This window comes from Aspergillus luchuensis, chromosome 6 (assembly GCF_016861625.1).
Source record: "Aspergillus luchuensis IFO 4308 DNA, chromosome 6, nearly complete sequence".
NCBI lineage: Eukaryota > Fungi > Ascomycota > Eurotiomycetes > Eurotiales > Aspergillaceae > Aspergillus > Aspergillus luchuensis.
Genome location: NC_054854.1, coordinates 1928001 through 1951916, shown reverse-complemented (window position 1 = coordinate 1951916; position 23916 = coordinate 1928001). Strand labels below are relative to the sequence as shown.

The 23916-nt window shown below is 39.2% G+C and overlaps 9 protein-coding genes across 9 annotated transcripts; 4 read left to right on the top strand and 5 right to left on the bottom strand.

Annotated features, from left to right (window-relative positions):
• Positions 1-5981: 5981 nt before the first annotated feature.
• On the top strand, positions 5982-7235 carry AKAW2_60695A (N5-glutamine methyltransferase family protein; the record flags this gene model as incomplete). Its single annotated transcript, XM_041692849.1, has 2 exons — positions 5982-6337; positions 6401-7235. 2 exons carry the CDS (start codon positions 5982-5984, stop codon positions 7233-7235), a joined length of 1191 nt encoding a protein of 396 aa, XP_041546193.1.
• Positions 7236-8051: 816 nt separating this feature from the next.
• Positions 8052-9652, bottom strand: AKAW2_60694S (pepsin-like aspartic protease; the record flags this gene model as incomplete). Its single annotated transcript, XM_041692848.1, has 3 exons — positions 8052-8992; positions 9076-9394; positions 9452-9652. The coding sequence occupies 3 exons, from the start codon at positions 9650-9652 to the stop codon at positions 8052-8054; spliced, it is 1461 nt and encodes a 486-aa protein (XP_041546192.1).
• Positions 9653-11589: 1937 nt separating this feature from the next.
• On the bottom strand, positions 11590-13031 carry MSW1 (tryptophan--tRNA ligase MSW1; the record flags this gene model as incomplete). The annotated part of the gene is made up of 5 exons (XM_041692847.1): positions 11590-12038; positions 12110-12228; positions 12276-12391; positions 12477-12557; positions 12606-13031. 5 exons carry the CDS (start codon positions 13029-13031, stop codon positions 11590-11592), a joined length of 1191 nt encoding a protein of 396 aa, XP_041546191.1.
• Positions 13032-13354: 323 nt separating this feature from the next.
• RSM10 (mitochondrial 37S ribosomal protein uS10m) lies at positions 13355-14399 on the bottom strand (the record flags this gene model as incomplete). The annotated part of the gene is made up of 5 exons (XM_041692846.1): positions 13355-13530; positions 13603-14027; positions 14092-14121; positions 14182-14288; positions 14346-14399. 5 exons carry the CDS (start codon positions 14397-14399, stop codon positions 13355-13357), a joined length of 792 nt encoding a protein of 263 aa, XP_041546190.1.
• Positions 14400-14797: 398 nt separating this feature from the next.
• AKAW2_60691A (purine-nucleoside phosphorylase) lies at positions 14798-16126 on the top strand (the record flags this gene model as incomplete). The annotated part of the gene is made up of 7 exons (XM_041692844.1): positions 14798-14999; positions 15054-15132; positions 15193-15272; positions 15340-15404; positions 15462-15664; positions 15717-15996; positions 16055-16126. 7 exons carry the CDS (start codon positions 14798-14800, stop codon positions 16124-16126), a joined length of 981 nt encoding a protein of 326 aa, XP_041546189.1.
• Positions 16127-16259: 133 nt separating this feature from the next.
• On the bottom strand, positions 16260-17275 carry AKAW2_60690S (Fcf2 domain-containing protein; the record flags this gene model as incomplete). The annotated part of the gene is made up of 3 exons (XM_041692843.1): positions 16260-16634; positions 16872-17034; positions 17091-17275. The coding sequence occupies 3 exons, from the start codon at positions 17273-17275 to the stop codon at positions 16260-16262; spliced, it is 723 nt and encodes a 240-aa protein (XP_041546188.1).
• Positions 17276-18662: 1387 nt separating this feature from the next.
• Positions 18663-18980, top strand: AKAW2_60689A (uncharacterized protein; the record flags this gene model as incomplete). The annotated part of the gene is made up of 2 exons (XM_041692842.1): positions 18663-18744; positions 18838-18980. 2 exons carry the CDS (start codon positions 18663-18665, stop codon positions 18978-18980), a joined length of 225 nt encoding a protein of 74 aa, XP_041546187.1.
• Positions 18981-19158: 178 nt separating this feature from the next.
• Positions 19159-19781, top strand: hapE (CCAAT-binding factor complex subunit HapE; the record flags this gene model as incomplete). Its single annotated transcript, XM_041692841.1, has 2 exons — positions 19159-19662; positions 19779-19781. 2 exons carry the CDS (start codon positions 19159-19161, stop codon positions 19779-19781), a joined length of 507 nt encoding a protein of 168 aa, XP_041546186.1.
• Positions 19782-20097: 316 nt separating this feature from the next.
• Positions 20098-22782, bottom strand: AKAW2_60687S (Rab GTPase-binding exocyst subunit SEC15; the record flags this gene model as incomplete). Its single annotated transcript, XM_041692840.1, has 8 exons — positions 20098-20427; positions 20479-20928; positions 20976-21111; positions 21170-21279; positions 21331-21432; positions 21490-21621; positions 21679-22671; positions 22732-22782. 8 exons carry the CDS (start codon positions 22780-22782, stop codon positions 20098-20100), a joined length of 2304 nt encoding a protein of 767 aa, XP_041546185.1.
• Between the last annotated feature and the right edge of the window lie 1134 nt (positions 22783-23916).

Genomic DNA, 23916 nt, shown 5'->3' with positions numbered 1-23916 from the left:
TAGTTATTTAATTATCGATAAAGAGTAAATAATTTTTTTTTAATTTTTTATTTTTATAGATCTTATGGCTTCCTTCTCTAGTAATTTCTAGAATAATAATTACTTTAATACTTTATTCTTAATATATAAATCTTAGGTTTATATTATTAGTATAGTTCAGGATAAATATATTGATTTTTATAATATTTATATATTTATTTTTAAGTGACCGCTTATACTGGATATTAAGATAATAAAAAAATTATACTATATTTTACATTATCTATATTATTTTAAATACTATTTATTGAAAAATAATAAATCCCTTAAAACTAGTTATATTTTCTAGATATTTAATTACTTTATCAGATTTTATTCTTAGAAGAATTATTATCTTATATATATTTTTTTCTTTAATCTTTGCTATTTTTTTTTAAATATAGAATTTTATTATAAAAGCTACAGCAGCTTCTTTTATTTTTAGTAAAAACTAGAAGTCCAAGATATTTAGCTATTTATTATTATAAATTTCTCTTTTAAAAAGTTAAATCTAATAAATTTTCTAATAATATATCTGCTAGTTTATAAGTTAGTAAGATTAGTAAATTTTTTATTAGTAGTTTTTCAACCATGAAAAACTTTTAATGATACATATATTAATCACCTTATTAAGACCGGTTGTGGATCTATCATATAGAAATAAAATATTAATATTAATATTGATATTATCTATGAATAAATTAATCCTGCTCTCAGTGTACTATATATATTCTAAATTTTGAATTAATAAAATATAAAAGATATAGTAGGCAGTTAAACTCTATGATTTTTAATATAAACCTAAATAGCTTACTCTAGTGAAACATGATGTCTTTTTATAATAAAATAAGTTAAATTAACAGAAATAAAGCGATCAGGATAATACATTCTATTAATCATTGTGAAAGGAGATCATGTGATCTCAGATCTAGCCACCTAGTCACCTCCTTGCATAGTTAGCTAGCTAGTCTATATATATTTATAATATTATTATATTACTGTCATAGGTTATGAGCTTTTATAGCTATAAATTATTAAATATTTATATCTCCTGTCATTTTCTAGTATTTTTTATATATTATATATAAATATCTTTATATTTAAAATTTCTTATATCTTAAATCAGAGCCATACATGCTTCTGTAGTAATCTAGCTGGCTTAATCTTTAGATTAATATCTAGATTCAATATTTATTTACTAACTAGATCTTCTATTATATGAGCAGTATGACTGAATTTTCATAATAATACTATTTAAAGACCTATTTAATATTAATATTTTTAAAGTTATTTCTAAGCTCAAAGACCAGATTAACTAGTTAATATGATAAAGAAATTTATAGAATTATTTATATTTATATAATCTAGATACATAGGACCTGCTTCAGAGATAAATAAATTTTTTAGAAAAACCCAGTTCTTTATCCTGAGAATAAGAATGAATATATATATATATATATTTTAATTATTTATATTAGTAATAATACTATTTTATTTATTAAATGAAAATTAAAACATAATATAAGATAGATTAAATAATATGACTATAACTACTACACTTTATTCTTTAGATATATCTTTAAATATAAGAAATAAAAGTAGTTAGATTATTTTATAATTTTAAGTACTATATATATAGCTAGTTCTGTATTATATTTCTAAAATTATAATTTTATATTTAAAATATATATTTTTCTCTAGAAAATATATAAAACCTCTAACTTCACTATATTTATTTATTTATTATAATAATATAAGTAGTCAAGAAATTCTTATATATTATATAAATACTTTACCAAGTTTTACGGTATTAGAATCATTAATAATTATACTGAATTATTATAATTTTTTTGTAATAATTTAAGATATGCCTGCCTTGCAGCTGTTTATTATAATTAATATATAATATCAATAAAAAATATAATTCTGTTATTTATATATATTTAATTTATATAATTTAAATATATATAACATATATAAGAATTAGTTTTCTAAATCAATTATATATAGTTGATAGCAAGGCTCAGAATAATATTAATAATACTAATAATAATATCTGAGATAGTAATTATAGTAATTATAATCATGAATACAATCATAAATACCGTAATATTTGGAATTATAATAAAGATTGAATAAATATCTTTATATAATATAAAAAAAGTAATTAAATATTATAATGAAAATATTATATAATATAGTTTTTATAAACATTACAGAAATTACTTTCTAAGTAAGTGCTTGTTAAATCTAGAAAATAATTATAAATATTTAAGTTAATATAATTGTTATTAATTTTGACTTTTTTAATACTTATGCTGTATTAGTTTACTTTAATATTACTATTATAATTTAATAAAATTAATATTTAAATTACTTATATAATTAAATACTTGACTGTAAGATTCTTAGAATAATAATTTATTTTAAGTACTATTTTATAATCCTTATTTTCTATAAATATATAATTAAAACTACTACTGATAAGATCTTTCCGACTGTTAATAATAATATTATTTGTATTAAATTAATGAATAAATTAAATATATTTAAAAAAATTTAAAAATTAATTATACTTGGTACATGCTGGTATTTTTATATAATTTTATTTTATATAAGTAACTGGCGCGCCAGAATATTTATATATATATATTAAAATTAAAGAGATCATTTTTCTTATTTAATATAATAAATAAATTAATTTTATTACTGCTAAGATATTTAATTTTCTTTATATATATTAAATACTATAAATTATAAGATAATTCAGGATCTGTATTTCTGTAATATTTTAATATATTTATTTTTTTAATTTTATTATTAAGAATATAAAAGAAGATAATTTCTATATTAATCATAATTTATTTTCCTGATTATTATGTAGCCCATGCCTCTAAATAAAAGATTTATAATTTTATTAAATATATTATTAATTTTACTATTAAAAAATATTTTATAAGAACCCTGCAAGCCCTGCTTCTATAAAAAAATTAAACATTATTTATTTTTAATATTAAGTTTCATAATTTCAATCTATATATTGAAAATTATTATTTATATATAAGTATACTGGTATATATTATTTTATTATTTTTATTGATTATATCTTTTAATACTGCTAGATATTCTTATTTGAAAAATATAAGAAAATATAAAATAAGTTTATTATTTTATACAATTATCTCAAATACTAGATAAATATTAATATTAAATATATTTATGATAATAATATGCTCGAATATTAATTATTTATATTCTATTATAATAAATAAGATATTATTTAGAATTATACTTTATATTATTACTCAATTTAATTACTAAGATTAAGAACTATTACTTAATTAAACTTTATGTATTAACCATAATAGATAACTAGTTACCTATTTTCTATAGAATTATATTATTTTATAATTAATTATATATAAAATATATAAAATAGACTTATATACAGTACTATCAGAAAACCCTTTTATAAAATTTTATATAATATATAGTCAGATATTTTTAAATAAAAGATTCTAAGCTATTACTATTAATATCTTATTTTTTAAGAAAATTCATAATAAGTTAAAAGATAATATATAAAAAATTATTTTATAAATAATTTTAAGTTAACCTACAAGATCTATAATATTTAAATTTATTAGATTATATATACTTATTTATCTTTAATAAAGAACCTGTCTTATAGATACTGTTAATAATATTTATAATTTTATTTCTATAATCTATAATAAAATTAATATAAAAATTCTAGTCCAGGAAAATTCTTATTACTAATTATTGCTTAAATATATTTTCTTAATACTATTAATTTATCTTTTTTCTATTTATTTTATCATAGATGAGCAGAATAGCAGTAAGAAATTAAATTAATTATTAAAATATAAATAAACTAGTATACTTTTATCTTCATTTATAATTAATTAAATTATTCATAATACCACGCTTGAACTAGTAATTATCATTAAAAATAATAAATTTAAAGACTAATTAATTATTAGAATTCTCTGATCACTAATATTTCTATATAAAATTTATTATTTTTTTATAAAATCTATACTGCTATTTGACTAATTATTATATTATTTTAAATTTACTTATAAGTTTTTATATATACTTCTCAAGTCTGTAAAATCATATACTATTAGTATAAATAATAATTTAGACTTAAATACTGATATTATTCATAAATTATTTATTAATAATCATCTTATTAATATTTTATTTTCAAAAATTATAATTATATAATCTCCTGCCAACCTGTAAGCTGGAAAATTAATATTTTATAATATTAATTATATTTTTATTTTATATATTAATATTATAATCTGTACTGGAGTATCTAAATAATATAATATAATATATTATAAACCATAGAAATAGATTAAAAAGATAGTCTTTATATAATTTTATATCTTATAATATACGTCTTCTATTTAAATATTTATTTAAAATTGAATATAATAGTGCTTATAAAACTTATCTTATTATTAAAAACTTCTGGCAGTATACTAGTAAAGATTCCTAAATAAAAAAAAAATATATATATAATAATTATTAAGAATATTAATTTCAAAATTTTTATTATCCTAGCTACTAAGCTTTATTCGGTTCTATATTATTATAATATTATTATAGTATTTTTTATACTGAATTATTAAATTAATATATATTACATTACTGGGTAATTTTTAGAAAATAATATATATAGTAAATTTTTCAAGTTACTATATGACCTAAAATCAATATTATATAAATAATATAATATATTTCATAACTTTCTAGTAATAAATAATTTTGGGTATCTATATATAAATTACTCTAGATTTACAGGAAAAAGATTTTTTATATTTATTTATATTAATATTTTTTAACTTATATTAGATAGTACTATACTTAATATTTTTAGAATATTATTAATTAGATTTAATTAATAGTTCCTGTACCTACTTTTTAAGTACTAATATTATATAAATAAATAAAAAATATTTCTCCTAAATAAAAATAATATATATATAAGTGTAATAGATTGGTGGTAGCGACCACCTACTCCCGTGTGTACATGTCTATATAAGCAGGATTCTAGGGGTCCGCAGGTAGCTGCGGGTAATGATGGTCTTTTTGGCCTTGTCTGTAGCAACTCCCCTAGGTTGTTCTATGACAATAAGATTATTTAAAGTATTTTTATCTTTTTATCTGCAAGAATTTTTTATATTATATAATATTTGATTCTTTAATCAAAGTATAATGGAACAGTGAATCCTGATAATATTAAAATATATTAAAAATATAATAATATATTTATGTAGGCTATAATTAATGTATATTATAATATTACATATATAATAAGTCAATTGATATCTTTTATAAGTAATCCTGTTAAAGTATATTTTCAGATAATGAACTTTATTTAATATTATTTTATTAGTTTTCTTAATTATTATATTTTTATTATTGAAATGAACTAAAATACTAGATAATAAAACATACAATAGCAAGCAGTTTTTGGAAATATAGCCAGATTATAGAGTATAAAATCTATTTATTACGTTTATTTTGCTTTATTTACTTATTTTTAATATTTATATGTAACCTTTTATATATCTTTCTTTCTCTTCTTGTGTTTAGCATTCTAGTTGATATGTGCTAATAAAGATAGATATGATTGGTTCTTATACTAATTTACTGATAAAAAGTTCTAGTCTTTTTGCTATTTGAAGTATACTAGATTAAATTCTGATAATATCCAAGGCAGACAGTAGACTGGTATAATCACATAGAAAACCTTAAATCAATCTAAGGTTTATATGAATCATATATGTCCTGAGCTGATAAGCTCATAATACTCGTCTTTCACCAGATAGCTGAGTAGTTTGAATCTAGAGTATTCAGAATTGGTTCCTGACAGCTGCCCCACATCTAACAGTAAGGTACCCGACCCTCACAGTCTCCCCGATGGTATGCGAGAAGCATCACACCAATTTGGACCAAAGGGAGCTATGCCACGAATACCCAGTAGAACAATTCTGGATGCACATCGACAGGATCATCTTCTTCCATTGCTTCTACAGGAATGTCGCTCCCTTGATCTGGCCAAAAGTGAATTGGGCTGGATGAGGAATCGGGCTGTTTCTAAAGCCCAGTCAAACCCTTTAAGAACTGAGACCACCAAACCCAAACTTCACCAGGGATGGCGAAGTACTCTGAGATCAATGTGCCGGGCACGGTCTCGAGGCCAACCTCTCCAGTACATACTTGGTGACCAGCCCTTTGGGGACTTGGACATCCTGTGTAGGAAAGAAGTCCTGATACCTAGGTACTTTGTACATGATCGACCATTCCTGTATAGAATGTGCTAAGTGGGTAATTATCTTTCTAGGCACGAAACTGAGACATTCACCTTTCACGCTGCCAACCTGATTTCGCGCAATGTTGTCAATGCCAGTCAATCTCTGATCAACCCTCATGCTATATCTGTACGTGTGATTGACCTGTGCACGGGAACAGGATGCATATCCCTCCTTTTGCATGCTCTTGTCGCGCCACATGTACAGCACTTGTCCATTGTCGGGATTGATATTAGTACTACAGCAATTAAACTGGCGAGAAGGAATTTGAAATATAATATCCGACAAGGAAAATTGTTGGATCGAGCGATGGCGGATATTACTTTCAGAAAAGGCAATGTCCTCTGCGGTGCACCTGTTGATGCATCGAATGTGGAGCAAGCTCTGGGTGATACTCCCGAATCAACACTGCGTACAGCGTGCCATTTCGATGTGATCATATCAAACCCACCGTATATATCTGAGAAATCATATGGAAATGGGACCACTGCACGAAGTGTTCGGATGTACGAGCCGAGGATTGCATTGGTCCCTCCAGTGTTCGGTGACGCTCTGAAAATACCGCTGCACCAGCAGGAGGATATCTTTTACTATCATATTTTGTCACTTTCCTTCAAGAGGAAGGTAAGACTTGTAATGCTCGAATGTGGTGACCATTCACAGGGCGAGCGTGTGGCAGCTTTGTGCCGTTCCTTGGCAGCACAATATCTACAACTGGATGATTTGTGCATCAGTATTTGGCCAGCTAATGATGGGACTTTGAACAAGAGCGCTCACGAGGTTTCTGAGCCATGTATGGTTATAGTGCAGAGACTTGGATTGGGGAATACTACGACCTGTGGTCAACCTACCTCTGATTCGAAGTGAAAGCACATTGGCTCAGCATGATACAAAGTGGGGACTAAAGTGCAGTCAAGTCAATTGTATGACCGAGAACTCACTTGTATACTCTTCTATCGATAAGAAGGGACCAAGCACTGTGCAGTAAGTGAGCTAATGGGGATTCAGAGCAAATACCCTATCATGATGTAGGGCAGCCTGGGTGCGATCCTTTCATACAATAAAAGGTTATTATACCATCCGTTGATGGAAGATTAAATCGGTTATCCACGTTGACCGCTGCCATTATTCGTATGGATGTCCTAGGTGGTGACATTGGACAGGTCATAAAGGAATTGTTGGATATGAACACAATAATTACATGGGAGCTGTATAAATTGTGTTATAGTATACTGTGTTAAATTTATCAGGCCTCATGTTGAGACTCCCGCAGCCTACTGATACCATTTGCTATACGAACGGGGGACTCACAGACCTGCGCCTCCCCCCGGCGTAAAAGAAGACGTTGGTTTGTCTCTACTCCTACCACAGGGACCAGTAAGTTTCATAAAACAACGGTATCGCCAAATTATATTCTGTTCTAATCATCGAATTCGCGATCCATACTCATAATCATAATATATATTCGGATCCTTCCGAGACCGTACAATATGTTTCACAATATGATAAAGTGTCCCACCAGGAACACAGAAAATAAGCGTCTGAAATCAAAAGCCATGGGTATCGCGAGTTAAAAGCATACCGAGTAGGCAAGGCCACTGGCGCATGTACAGAAGGGCAAGCCAGCATACAAAGAGGAGATGTTCAGTAAGTCACCTCCAAGTGAATGTGCATCAAGGAAGGTTAGAAGGTCAGCATGTACCCAATCACAGCAGCAGCAAAAGCTATAAATTTTGTAGCACCCATCAACCCTGCTGTAGCATGGCCCCCACTCGTTGCGGATGGAATGCTAGTGAAAGTTGCACCAGTCGGGCCACCAATCCTTGCACCAGAGCCATCAACTGCCACCGTCGTGACAGGATTAGCGACTTTAGTAGCACCGGGCACAGAGTCTTCTCCCGTTCCAATTTCCAAGATGTCGTTTCCAGTCGCATCAAAGTTAGTGTTGGCGAGGGAAATCTCATTGTTCGCTAGATCGTAGACAACGTACGCACTGCGTAAAAAGGTGTCCCCCAAGACAGCGGTACTATCGCCAGCGGGGACAATTCCAAAGACACAAGCGCGTTCTCCGTCCTGAAATAAGAGATCACCCACGTCGAGAACAAGCTCGTTTACCCCAACAGCAATAGTAGGCGATGAAAAAGTGTAGGTGATATTAGTGTTGTTTTGTGCCAGACTGCAAGGCACATAGCCAACACCAGAAGATTGTTCGTACACAACACTGAAATCATTATAGATGTCTTCGACGATGGAATCTGGAAGATATGTAAGGGAACTACCAGAATCAAGCAAAACGGCAGCCGGAAGCGCATCTGACGAGTAATTGCGACTGCTTGATCCCGAAGTGAAGCCGACTCCAGTAAGAGCGATTATGAATTCGGAATAGATGCCATTAACCTTCTGAATTGGAAGGGTTTGTAGTTCACCGTGATATTTCTTCGTATTCACGCCTCCAAAAAGAATGGAACCCGTATTGGCATCTAGATCGTTCAACCATAGGCTGTAGGCATTAGACTTTATCAAACCATTTTTCACCATTGCCCTAGGAAGGTTAGGATAGGCGCTATCACCGAAGCGGCCGACTTGGACCTCATTCGAAGTATAGCCGATGCCCAAAACACCCTCTATAGATAGGAGTCAGTTGATGATACACTAAAACGAGCGCCTGTTGGCGCATGAGAATTTAGTAACCGGGAATTCCACGTACCGGAGGAACTTGATGAATACCCGATACCAAATTGGAAGTCCTCCAACGCCGAACCACCTATATGGAGAGTATCGGTTGCGTAAACACCAGCCGCACCGGTTCCATCCGCATATGATATATTGAAGTCAGACGAGACATATGTGTACGTTGTAGACTTGTCAGAATCGTAAGTGCCGGATGTACTGCAGGGATCTGTCGACGAGGAGCAAAGAGTAGAATTCGCTGCGTTGCACCAAAGGTCACTGCTCCCAGTGTCCAAAACCAGTCGTAGGCTCTGTTCCGGCGTTCCAAGGGTTATATTACAGAAATAGAGCGTTTCCTTTCACTGACATGTAAGCCAACACGCACTGGTACAAATCCAGGATCCTTCGCATACCTCATTGTCCAGGGCCTGAGAAACAGTGGTTGTATCTCGCTTGCGTCTTGCGCGGTCCCTCATTACAGGATCTGACACATCGTTGCGTTTAATATCTAGGGTCACAACAGCGGGCACTTCTCTTCGCTGAAGTATCAAGGCCTCTACTGTCTCGAGTGGAACCAAAGACACAGCAACCAAGAGAGACAGAACTCTCCACATTGTGTCCCCCACCCTTCTATCCTTTCTTCTCCGGGCTCAAAATCGCTCAGGTGCCGCAAAGTTGCGGGTTTTATTTTGTGGAATGAATTTCCAGTGTGGGCTCACTAATGGTGCTGGAAATGAGCTGGTACAGGGTATTTATTCCGGCGTTCGTTGGTTAGAGGGATAGGATAGGAGGTTGAAGCGGACTGTGACGATATTATATCGCAATAGAGAAAACCTAGTAATGAGAAAACGGATAGTTTCTGTTTTTGACCTCCACACATGCTTGAGGAGAGGGGGCATATTGCTATTATATTGGAACATAATACGTAGTAGGCAGTAGGCACACTGGGTTTCAGTTGTTGGTCCGGGACTAGTCGGCTGATTGACTCGGGCCCAGATCTCCATGCCCCACTTATTCTAGGCTGAGCTCTCGGACAGGACAGTATTATTCTGCTGTCGTCATCACCTGTGGGTCCAAGAAGATACTAATTCCGGATCTCTTCTAGAGAGACGCATAAGCATACAGGGTGATTCAATTAAAATACAATGTAGTATTGTACACGGAGTACAGGATCCCATCATTGGTCCAAGATAGTTATTTGTACAAGCTACCTAGCCTAATCTTCTACCAAGTGTCATGCCCAAATAGTGTAAGCTAAGAGACTCCCTATTGTACGCCACAGTTGCTTCTTTATTGTGTTGGGTCTTGGCATACTATTGTTAGAAGTATGGACACGGAAGTTTCAATGGAACTGCCATTGGGCGAAAACGGCACGCCCGGACGGATTTGGTTTGCAAGCCAATTCCGGCAGTGATTCGGCTAGCTCGGGCGGGAAAGGAGAACCTTAACAGTCTCACTCTTCGGTTGCGCAAATGTTTATGTAATGTTCAGCCGTAAACTGAGTAACTGGGTACTGAAGTGTGTGTGTGTGGCAGGTGCGGAGTACACCGCCATGATCAGATTACCTTTTCCGCAGCCACAATCGACTGATAAAGGCTGTAACCGATATATCACGTCCGAGTCAATGAATAAAATTAGACGACTACTCATAGAGTCGAAATCTAGCTACCTAGTAGTCCTTTCATTTCTGGAACTGGTATGGCGGCCTTGGAGCACCCGTATATACTGCATGTACTGTGTATGTGGGCAGATCACTAGTGAATGCATGTTTGAAATCTGCGTTTAGGTCTACAGGTTCTTAAGATAATAGTCAACTTTTGCACCTAGTGGTTGTTATAAAAGAGGCGTTTTCGAAGCTGAGATCCGTATGAAAAACGTCCTCGTATCATGGTTATGGATCTAATGTCGTTGGTGGGATGAACGCCACATTAAACAACCATATTGCTGTAGATATTGGCTATGCCGTTCACCCGCAGTACCGAATAATATCGAATAACCCACATGTTTACGTATACAACGAAGTAGCAAGGGATATAATTTGTCGTCATTAGAAGTGGAGCATGTGAGATGTACTGTGCGCCCTGAACATGCACGTGGTACGGGGAGTCTGATTAGCCTGTGTGCACTCAATGAGACTTCCGCCTTGCTGTCTTTTCGTATCGTAGTGATGTAGCATGCTGGCATAGGCAGCAGCGATGAAACATGTGTTCTGGCCCAGCGCTAACCGAAAAACTAAAATCCTGAAGCCTAAAAGAGCCGCCACCAATCATTGCTTGAACACGGTGTGTCAAGTCATATAAGCCTTAACAACATCTGTTTGGCAAGGTTCGTCGATTATTCCTTAGGCAGCTCCTAGCATGTACCAGAATATGATATGAATTAGTAACGCATGGTAATCACATTGCCAACAATCCTGCCAACACGGCTAGTCCACCGGGAATCATATGTACATCTGGAGAAATGGGGGAGGGCTAGAGATTGGAGAAACAAGCGCGCAAACAGCGAGGGCGTAATGGAAAGGCGTGACGGAACGTCGCACCAGAATATACCCTCACAAGCCCATAGCTTCTCTGACTCGTGTCATAGTCAGCTCAGCGTTGGCTCGAGCGGCTCGAGCACCTTTCTCTGATATGTCCTCAAGGTAGCCAGTCTTATCCTCCATCAGCGAGAAATATTTTTCTCTTACAGGCTGCAGGTGATTGGATATTTTATGGGCGAGGTTCTCCTTAAGTGCTCGCAGACTGGCTGACTGGAACTCCAGAACTAACTCTTCACACGACCGTCCCTCGAAGTGGCTAAGAAGCTCCAGAAGATTAGAGACGCCCGGCCTGCGAAGAGGATCGTAAGTTATTGTTGTTTCAGAGTCAGTAAGCGCCGCTTTAAGCTTTTTGTGGATCTGGCCAGGTGAATCAGTGAGCAGGATTCTCGACCGTTCGTCTACATGAGATTTCGACATCTTCAATGTTGGCTCTTTGAGAGACATGACTCGTTTTGCAGGTGCTGATAGGTGAAATTGAAGTTAGTCAATATTCTCTACCGCATGCAATGAAACCATCGTATGAAGGACACACATATAAGTGACTCTGGTGCTGGAAACACTGTTCCATAGACGTGATTGAAGCTGTTTGCTATGTTTCTGGAAAACTCAAGGTGCTGTTTCTGGTCCTCTCCGACGGGAACATGTGTAGCTCTGGGTTGCGTTAGTGTGTGATCAAACTAAATGTCGTGATAACGAACCTGTGTACTAGTATGTCCGCAGCTTGGAGAACAGGATACGAGAAAAGGCCGAGTCGCAGCCTTGACCTGGCCTCTGAAGTATCTAGAGTTGTGTCTTCAGGCAATTGGAGTTTGCTCTAATCCGTGTCAATGCTAAGGCTTTAACCTCCTCAGAAGATCCCCAAAACTTTCTGTAATATTTTCATTGTCATGTGTGCTTACCTTCCACTGGGTCATTCGTGACAGATACCCCATGGAGGCTACTGTGCACAGGATCCAGAACAATTCCGCATGCGCTGCTACCTAGTACTGTTTAGCGCGAGACTCTCTTAAAGCCAATTAATCACATACAGAACTTTGGTAGAATATGGTTGAGCGGTCGGGGTCAAGGCCAGCAGCTACTAGGGTAGCAAGTGCTTCTTTTCTCCACTGTCTCAACTGGGCGCTTTCTTGGGGTACTGTCAATGCATGCAGGTCGACTATGGAGAAGTACAAACTCGTCCCATCACTCGCGTCATCTTGTAGCTTTACCCATTCTCTTAGGGCACCCAGGTAATTCCCTAAATGCGGTACACCTGTGGGTTGAATCCCGGAGAAGATCGTTTTAGCAAAACGTGGTGAGCGTGGAGTTTGGCAACTACTCCATCTTCGGAAGCTGAAACTACTCGACTTCCGACTCACCAACTCTAGTTGGGGCTGAATCGAACTAGGCCGATGAGCTATTGTCAGGATGCGGCTATACCGACATATGTTAACATGCATGGCTGTTCTTTTCATCACATGGAAGCCCGTCCCAAGGAGGTATATGTCCGAGGTTGTTTCGTGCTTTGCAACAAATTCAATCACGTGATTAACTAGACTACTAGTTGGCCCAGCTGTTGAATAGGATTGTCTAGTGGCTACTCAATGAATCTCATAAAGCACGTATAAGCCGCAACAAAAGACGTGACACCGATACATCTGCCTTTCTCTAGCAAGAACTCATTATGGAAGGCTTATAGACAAAGCTATTATAAAAAGTGGGATTGTCGGAATTGGCAAATTCGTACAAGATGATGACAACTATGTGATATTATACAGAGTATTGAATGACATGGTGCTTATGCCTTGCGTGCTGTAGTTAGGGGGCCCTTGTATGCAACGAATCGTTCGTTGTCCAGGATATCCGAAATCGAGTCACAAGATGTTGCATCTTGCCGCTGACCAAATTGTGAAAGGTAAGGCTGAAGCGACTTCTCGACTTCTGGAAGAGTGCTGTCCATGTTTGCAGCTACGTCTGTGACCACGATATAGTTAGTGACGTGGCGAACAAAATCGAAGACAAAGCAAGGTAAGAATTGCAATATACCAAGGCTTTCATGTTCCCAAACATTTGCTTTCATGCCGACTCCGTAGAAAGCATGCTTGCGCAAGAATGCTAGCCATGTCTGTACAACCTGAGGGTTGCCGTCTTTGATTTGTACCAAGCGTCGGAGCGTAATCCTTTCGAAATTCTCCTGACTCTTTTTATGCACGAAGTTACTTCTAGGAACGGTCCATCGCTCAACAATTCGTGGCAGGGGCACCGGCCCCGAGACAGGGAGGTTCAGATAATAAGCCGCCCGCACAGCAAAATCGGCGAAAAATTCGACGTTCCGTACGCTGTAAGATCTCAACTGAAGATCACAAACTGGCAGGCCAAATTCGGCCTTCCTCCGGAGGGGTCGTAGGTACACAGCTTGAACGCTCCTGGGAAGTCGAGCCTTATTATTAATGCTCTCAAGGCGTTCTCTCCTAATCATGAGTGAGCGCATGTCATCGAGAGCAATTTATTGGAGATATAGATCAAAGTTCAGACCATTGTTTCGTTTGCGTCTCGGTCGATTTCCTGTACAAACACACAAGTCAGCTCTTCGAAGTTGTTCAAGGTGGTCGTGAGAGCGCTAACAGTGCACTGGATTCAGCTGAGCCTGCTTGGGGGAGAGTATCGTTCGTTGACGGTGCATTATGGGTTATCCCAGAGGAAGTGCTGTAACCTCTAAAACCTGCTAGTAACTGAAAGCTGTTGGTATGGTTTCGCTAAAAGGGTAGGATGGGGTGACGAAAGATTACCTGGAACTGCCTGCCAGTGCATTTAAGTAGCCGAGGGTTGAGGGATAATGTCATGGTTGAGATCAATGTCTGGAAGAGTTGAATAGATGGAACACAAAGAACAATGCGCCAAATCCCTAGGTCCGTAGTATTGCAGGGACCTTGTACATACTCACTTGAATACCTACAATCTTTTTTCCATCAGGGCCCCAAGGATAGCGAGCGGAAGGCCACCCTTGATTGGCCACGAAAATTGACCGCCTTGCTTGCTCATCCGATCACATGACTATTTACCGGCTTCTGATACCACTTACTACTAGTTGTGGATGATAAATCGTGCTTTCTTGGGAATTAAGAGCACAGTCAAGTTGATCCTAACGCTGTAGATATATTTTATGGCCCCGGAGTACCTTTTTTGACAACCAACTTACCCACCACTACTACTATCGTGAGATTGGAGACTTCAAGCAATTATGGCATCCTCTCGCAGCTCATCATTTCAACATGCGAGTGAGGCATGCTCATTTCTGAAGGAACGCCTACCGGATTCATTGAAAGCACCTCGAGTTGCAATAATCTGTGGCTCTGGTTTGGGAGGGCTCGCAAGTACCATTGATCGCTTGCCTCAAGTCGATTTCGATTATGCTTCCATACCCCACTTTCCCCGTTCAACAGGTAGCCGTGTCCTCATAATTCGAAAGCCGTGACGCTTTACGCTCATTTATCAAGTTGCTGGCCATGCAGGAAAACTAGTCTTTGGACTACTCAGTGAAAATATACCTACAGTGTTGATGGTTGGCCGTGCTCAGTGAGGCTGCTCCATCAAGAGGGGTTATTTACTTAGCTTGCTAATAAGACTTTCCAAAAGTTATTACGAAGGGCATTCCATTGACCAAGTGACATTTCCTATACGTGTCTTCAAACTCTTGGGGGTTGACACAATTATCTGTCAGTTATATGCTCTTTCTTCGTCGAAGCCTAAGTGATGTACTACTGATAGTTCACTGGTTTATAGTAACCAACGCCGCCGGTGGACTGAATCCTGAATATATGGTAGGAGATATTGTTCTGCTGAATGATGTAAGTGTATCACTACTTGACAGCATCCAAGCACAGGCTTAACACATTCAATTCTAGCACATATTCTTGGCTGGCCTGGCGGGGATTCATCCACTACGCGGTCCGAACTCGGAGGAGTTTGGCCCCCGGTTCCCACCTCTATCAGATGCGTACGACCTTCAATTGCGTTGTAACGTCCACAAAGCATGGGCCAAGATTGTAAATGTAGAAAGCAAAAGAAGACTGCATGAGGGAGTGTATGCCTTCGTCGGGGGTCCTAGGTAAGCTTTGTCCATCTTGATGAACTAATGACCAGCATTCTAAAGAATTCAGTTATGAGACCCGGGCAGAATGCCGTATGCTTCGCCAGCTAGGCGCCGATCTTGTCGGGATGTCGACCGTACCGGAGATTGTTGTTGCCAGGCATTGCGGGATTAGAGTCCTAGCTTTGAGCCTGGTAACGAACAACGCGGTTCTCTCACCAGTGCCTCGCGGAGATGACCACCGTCTTGATGGGAAAGATGTAGCAGAGCTCGGTGAGATTTTGCAAGAAGGAAAAGCGGACCATCAGGAAGTCCTTGAGGCAGGCCGCTCCGCCGCCACGGACATGCAGGTATGCACCGCATGACCCCCTCCAGTTTTCGCGCACTGATAGTAACTATCAATTCAAGAAGCTTGTTATACAGACCATCGCGGATGTCTTTCAGTCAGGCTCGTATGGAGATACGATCGGCGGTCGGTGAGTCAGCGCGGATGGGGAGGACTATTTGAGCACTGGGGCACAACTAGACGCTCCGGCAATGTCAGAGACTTTAAATTAGGTTTCTTTTGTCCGGAGACTGGTCATTATGACTGTCTGAACAGAAACCAATTCATTCACTTGCTCCTCGTGTTCCGTTTCGCTCGCAAATTCTTGTAGTAGGAACGTTTGCCGCTCTGCTTGACAGACTGGATGTCCTTGTACTTAGCCTCAAATCGCTTGTTTCCTTGCTCCGCTGCCAGTGCTTCCTCAACGAAAGTCTTCTTTCTATCCCTTTTAGCGATGCGGCTACTGAAAAACTCAGTCGGACCTTCGATGATGGTTCCCACTTGAGAATACTGAGGAGGGCGTGCTTTGCCGCCCTCCTTCTTGTAATGCCTCTTCGGATCTAATACTGAGCGCATTCGAAGCAACTGCAGGTCTCTCTTGAGTTCTGTGGTCAACTCCGTCTTTGGAAGGTCGAACCAATCGCTACCAGCTGTGGGTTTGTCCTGAAAAGAAGACAAGTTAGCTATCGTCACCCATATAGGCAAAATAGCAGGATAGTAAAGATGGGGATGATGCTCAGAGTAACTATGAAACAAAAATGTGTACTCTCATAGGCACAGCGCATCCCAGTACGGGATGTTTAGCTGCATCAAGCGCTTACGCGATGGGATTTATTTTCCTCATAGCATCTGTGACAAACGACACAACAAAGGTGTTCAGGGGGAAGTAACGCGTCTCACCTTGGAACTTGGCTTTGAGCTTTTAGATCCAGTCGGTCGCATCTCGAGTGGCGATCTGATGCTGGGGCTATTCATTGCTCCGATGGCATCTTCCACAACTGCAACATCATCTTGTTGACGGACATATGGCCTTAGGGAGCCTCCTGGTGCCAACTTAGGGATACTAAGCAACAACAAATTAGCTTTCGAAGGCGTACAAATTTTGACGGGTACACATACTGAACTGAGGTTGCTTCCAAACCCACATTGGTCAAGTTATCGGCATTGGAAGCATTGGCCCTAGCATCACTGGGCCTCAAGCGATCCTCAGCCTCGCAAAGCAACTGTTCAATATCTTCATCATTTAACCTGACCTCATCCTGTGGTGGGACACTGGTAAGTTCAATGCATGTTGCACCTGTCATGTCCTATAGTAGAGGATTCAGGTAACTCGTGTGTGCACAAGTTAAGGTAAAAGGAAGACCAGGAAGTGGAAGCCCACAAGGTAGGTATTTATAGCGTAAATTCAGGGCTACTTTCCTGTGGAAGAAGTTCAATGGCAAGCTCGATGGAAAATTTGTGCTGTGGGGCGGAACCTCACCTTAACTAACCCCTTGGCAACTAGTACCTATGTGGAGATATGCCTGCAATACCGGGTTATTATTATTCCTGCCCTATAGTCTCGTTTTGTAACTGCTTCGGTATCAGTAGTAATTGTCTATCTGTTTCGCACGTTTTGACACCTTCAACTTGCTGACCGCTAATGTAACAAACCAACTGGCTCTGCATGCACCAAAAGGGCCGATAATCTTCTTTGAACTGTGGGTGTATATACAATTTGTCACATCTATTCTGTAACTTGGCACTTTCCGGCGGTCGAGTGAAATTCTTCCGAGCTGCTACAGCCATCTAACAGTCCACTTCAAGGTGTCGGAAATCAAATGTAGTACTTATCCATCATGTTACTACATAGTGATGATTGCATTTCAATGGTTGGTTGAGTATGGATGCTAGTGTATAGCCCATATTGCAACGTCCTGACTATTTAGAGCTAGTGTCGCTCGGTCCAGTTGCTTTGTAAAAGATTTGAGTGCAGAGCACCAATGTGGCATGTGAGCGTCATGATCTTATAAAGTCATGCCATTCTCTAGTGATTTATCACTCTGTACAATTAGGTTATTCGTATACTGTCCGGATATTGTAAGCGATCAGCCCGATGTATAAGTATCAAATTGTGTTCTCAAAGATCAATGCATTGACTTAAGTGTCGTAATCCTGGCTGGAACTTGAGAGCCAGATTGTGAAATTTGACACATGATTCAAAACTATCAAGCTCACTGGAAAAGAAAGAAACGAAATCATGGATCTCCTATATCTAGCACCGATCCTACGGAGTACTACTATGTTCAGAGTAGGAAGTGTGGGTTGTCATCGACCTCCGCAGGGTCTGAATGCCAAGAGGCTTCTGCTAGCGTCACTCGGGCTGCGCTACGCTTGGCGCCGCGTCTTTGCCATGGTTGCACGCTACCTACATACAAAGGCATCGAAGCACAATCATCTGTTTGGCGCTTTCTATCTCCATCATCGATTTGTCACTTCATAAAGCTCACTAGGTCACTATACTTCAAGACTTCGACCCCTTAACCCTCTTGGTAAACCGGCTGGCTGGCTTCTATCTAGTCTGTCGCGTCCCAACACCCCGCTATCGCGCCTGTTGAGATCGCATTTTCATCATTTGCCAGACGAGTCTGTGACAGTACTGTTGCGCACGTCTTATATCTAATCACAAGTGGCTGGGCTAGTCATTCAATCATGGAGCAAACTGCACAAACCCCTGGAACACAGCAGGGCAGGCAGCAGCCTGTGTACGACACCCGAAATGGTGGGCATTATGGTAAATATTCCTCAAAACCCCCTACGCGTGTTCATGTCTACATACACATATACACGTGAAAATCCACGCTCAAGGCTGATGGCATGTCCTTAGGTGCTAGCGCAGCGGTATGGTCGCCTTCAGAAGCTTACGAGTACGCCTACGTTCTTAAGGCTAACATGCTATATACGTCTAGCTTTCTGCGCAAGGCTATGCGCCAGTTGCCGAGCTCTATACCGGGACATGGGCGAATGTGAGTTTTCTACATGAGTAGAGAATGTAGCGTGACTGACATTCCGCCAGGTCAACCAAGGCTTGCAAGGAACCGCCCGTGATATACTTACAACATACTGGCAGCACATCATCAACCATCTAGAATCGGACAACCATGATTATAAGATACACCAGCTACCACTTGCTCGCATCAAAAAGGTCATGAAGGCTGACCCAGAGGTTAAAATGATATCAGCGGAGGCACCAATACTTTTCGCCAAAGGTTGTGATATCTTTATCACTGAACTGACCATGCGTGCATGGATTCATGCCGAGGACAACAAGCGCCGTACACTACAGAGGTCTGATATTGCAGCAGCACTATCAAAGTCTGATATGTTCGATTTCCTCATTGACATAGTACCTCGCGAGGAGGCCACGTCCCATGCAAAGAGGTCTAGCCAGACAGCTGGAGCTTCTGCAGGCGTTCCTGGCCCCGCAGGAGCCACCGGCCAACTGCCACCATCTCAACACGGTGTTCCCCATCACATGCCTCCGCCGGACTATAGTACCCTGGGTCAGCATGGGCTCCAAGATCAAGAGTACCGGCCGCCGACGATGTATGCTGGAGCTGTGCAGTCTGACCCCACGGCTGCCTATGGTCAGCATCAGCCTCAAATGTTCGAAGGAATGTATGCAGCATATCCGCATCTACCACCTCAGCAGGTATGTTAAAATTATCACGAGAAACCCACCTCCTTTCTCGTCTCTTTCCTTTTCCTATTGTTCTAGCTGTTATCTACATTGGCTCAACCTTGACTAATGCACTGGACACCAATAAGTGAGTGATGATGGCACTCAAAAGTAGGCACAGCCTGAGCGGCACACGAGGATTTTAAGTTGAACGGCACCATGCCATCGTATCCGCTACCCGGTCAAGGAAGTGACCAGCTATGTACTGTGGTGCAACAGCTATGCGTTGCAAATGTTACGGAGTTATCATGAAGCAGATCTCATACCCACATATCTTTCAACACGTTCTTCCTGAATGAAATTGGTGCACTTGCTCGATGGTACATAGAAATGAAGTAGCCCAAGTAGTCAGCACAATTCATGACTTCTTGCCAAATCTCGAGGAGAGAGTGGAGAATTTATCTGCTTTTACGGGACTTTGAACGGTACGTATGATCCTTCTTGTTGGTTAGTAATAGTATCCAGGCTATGGTGGTTGGTAACGCACTTCTCTAACAGGACGGGACCATGAATAGCGTCCACACGACCGTACTTCTTGTTCCGCGTAGATATATCATAGAACTCGTCAGTGTTATCTGCTTGCATCAATTGCACAGTCTGTTGCAGCTCGTCGAGGTTTTCTCGGAGGATGGGAACACCAAGACCATCAACAAATTGGGATAGGTATTCGACATCTTTTGCAAGAGCCATTACACCGTTTGGGTTGATCCTTTTCACCTCCGGAGAGAGAGGGAGTGCCTGACGGAGGTTAGCAGAAATACAGTAAATTTATCGCTTGGCGCTACTTACAAGAATCATATTCGCGGCATGACTAAGAGCGTCGAAGTAGATAAGTTCTTTGATTTCTGTCGGTAAGCCGAGGAGCGTCGAGTTCATGATGTTTGACAAGAAGCGTGTTAGTGTTTGCATGTAGTTGCTAGGCTCTGCGGGTGGGACAGATGCCATCCAATCGTACTCAGCCGTTTCTATGAGATCATCAATCTTGGAATTGACAACTTCAAAGATACGTTTCTCTGCCGCTTTCTTATTGCTTCTGAACTTCTCGGTAGCGTTCAAAGTGACCACGTCACCGGAGACATTCTGTGATCGAGCAGCAGCGAGTAACAGCTCAAGTTCGCGACAGGCAAGCTCAAAATGCTCTAGGTTTATCAAAATCTGCACAATCTGCCCCAGATATTGTGAGGAAAGACGTTCGACAAGGGTGTCGCAAACTTTGTCTGATAGGAGTTCATCCAGTGCCTAGAATTGTAAGAGATGTGAAGGTATATGTGATATGGCATACTTACATCCCTTAGGGTTTCGTCAATGAGACTAGGGTGAGAGAAATCGTCATTGGCAAAAAAGTAGAACTGGTTCAGAAAGTTGCGGATGTCGATGCAGCATAAGGGATACATTTGGGAAAATGGTAAGACACACGGAAACCTGCGCTATTGTTAGTGATGATTGATTCAAGTGTCTTAAGTTAACAGTAGGAACGTACACTTGCTCTTCCCTTGGCTTGTCAGGGCTATACCAACTGACATTCAGTACCTTGTCAAATTCCTCGATTGTCTGGATAGGCATAGGCATATAATCATCGGTCGATACTATCTTCACGGGTTTTAATATAGAGAAACAGAACCGATTCGTAAGGAAACATACCTCTCGGAAATCGTCACTAAATCTTTTCTTGAGAAGGTCGGCATATTTCCTAAAAAGAATCAAGAGAAAGTCATCGAACACCCCGACGTGAAAGTCCCATGTCTATTTTCATATTAGTTAGTATGTCTCGCCAACATTAAGACTCAGAGGTCAACAGACATTCATTGTTTGCATGAACAATGCGATGAGGTTTTTTATTTTCAGTAGGCTCTCAGCATTGTCAACCTCATGGAGAGCCCCGGATATTAGGATCACAGCTGTTTGGCACATAGAATCCCATAATTCATCGACCTTTACCAATTCGTTCAGCCCAACAAATCTACCCATTCATTCAAAGAACAAACTCACATCAACAGAAGACCTCAGGTCCGGAACCCTCTTCATTGTAGAACGCTCGACAATGGCGAATCCTGCCATTTCTTCGAGAAGATTGTGCAGACTAGCCCCATCTTCATCAACAAGAGTAATGGAGGCTGGTAGCAAAAGTTCCTTCTGCCGACGCCGAGTATTAGCGTACTCAACTCGAAATCTATCCATATGCCCTAATGATCGATGAATGTGGAGGCATTCAAATAAAGGCGTAAAGTCCACTTGAAGTTCCTCGTTTTGCAAAAGATCATACTCTTCGCTCTCGTCGGATACCAGCTCAATTGCCGAATTGAGCTTGAATTGACCAAGATATGGAGATATCTCTGTCCGCTCCTTATGCCTGGTCTTTCGCAAGTCTGTATGGTATAAAGCGATCTCCCCGAGGTACTGCGACATTTCTCGGATTCTGTATAGCCAAGTATTAAGGTCAGACATGACAGCTTCAGCTATTGCTTTTTGTGTTGTTGGGACTGAGCGCTGAATCATGTCCGCGATTTTATACTGCGTCACCCCTTTAAGATGGACATTTTGCAATTCTTCTAAAGCGCGCAGTGCGGCATAATGATTCTTCTTAGCGAGTAGATCATGAACTTGATTCGCGAGACGCAACACCTCGAGACAGTCCTGTATAGCTCTAGAAGTCTCATCGATGTTCTGCCGGTGACTCCGTGACTCTACCAGAGCTCTCTTTTGTTCGGCCAGCTTTTCGGTGCTTGCTTGTATCGACTGGTTAAGGTCCAATATTTCAGCAGTCAGGCTGACTGTACCTTCCCTGATGCGTAAAAGTTGATTCACTGATGTTACGAATTCCTGGTGATTGGTATTGCATATTGTCTCTATCTCAGCCTCCTTGTCACTAGCAAACCTAGACAAAGTCTGTGATAGTTGTGATGTTCGGTTGCCGACGCTGTACTCTTTGATGGAAGGAATCAATTGGTCGATGTAGTCCGCGTCTGAGGGAGATATGATAAGCTATGGAGACCATGAGTATTAGTTAGTAGCCCGTCGCACAAACTCTTTTGCCATGCGTACCTGATTCAGGAGGTATGACGACTCATTGCGAGAAGGTGCCACTGATGGCATTGTGACGAGTTTGTATGTGGGAGTCGGCTGCGGTAGATAACAGAATCCAATCGACTGCTGTGACAACTTGCTCACTTTTAAGGACAAAACGCGCGTCAAATTTCAAAAAAAGGGGCAGTAAAGACTTCAAAGGAACTGCCAGAAGCAAGTCAATTATCGCGGACACAGAAGAGTCACTCGGTTTGGGCGGGTATGGTTACACAGTATGCTGAAACCTCCATGATATGTGATAAGTTGTACTCTTAATATTACGTTTCCCTGCCAGCTCTCCGATTCCTCAGCCGTTGCGGGGATCCCACGAGATGGGGCCGCGGGCGTACATTGCTCTAGCCCGTTTTGGACACAGCCAAACTTAGTTATGTCCAATATCCAATGAAAGCGTGAAGCTCGCCGCTCAAGACTCAGATTACTACTACAAGGTACTCTAATTGAACTATGAACTATGATCTCTAAACAATATCAGACTTGAGCATTTGAGTTGTCTAGTGACCAAAGTCATACCTGCTAAGAACAGCTAGGGTTTTAAGAGTTTCAGAATTTCTCTCCTGTAAAGACTCCGAAGTGGTCTGTATGTTCAGCTGGCATAGAGCTGAAGGCGGCTATCGTTTCTTACTCTATTCTGCGTTTACCTTTTACCTTCTAAGAAAAGTATCACTGGCACTAGCAATATTTTTTTTTCTTTGGAGCTGAACAGAGGCTTGGAGTCATTTGCAAAGCCAGGACACTGAGTATTCCAAGCCCCTTTATAACAAGCTATCAAGAGATGGACGAACCGTGAGGGAAGGTTGCTGATGTGTTTGGGTTCCTCTCAAGTATGAACAACAAGTAGCAATCTGATACCAGCCTTCTCTGATTCATTATTTAACCTTTGAAACATTTTACAATGGGCCACTTGCGCAACCGAGAGGATTAAGTGAGGGGTTTCTCCCATGTTCGGTCTTTGGGCATTGGTATCGAGGCAGTTTATTTGAGTCTGAGATTCAACCTCTTACTGTACACAGTGCTTTAACAACCCTCTTGCTCGAATGGAATGACACTACAAGTTCTCTGCATCTTGACTATCTCCCGAGTACCTAGCAGTATTTCAATTGTTTTGTGGATTTTACAACAGATGAGATACACTAGGGGTATCTT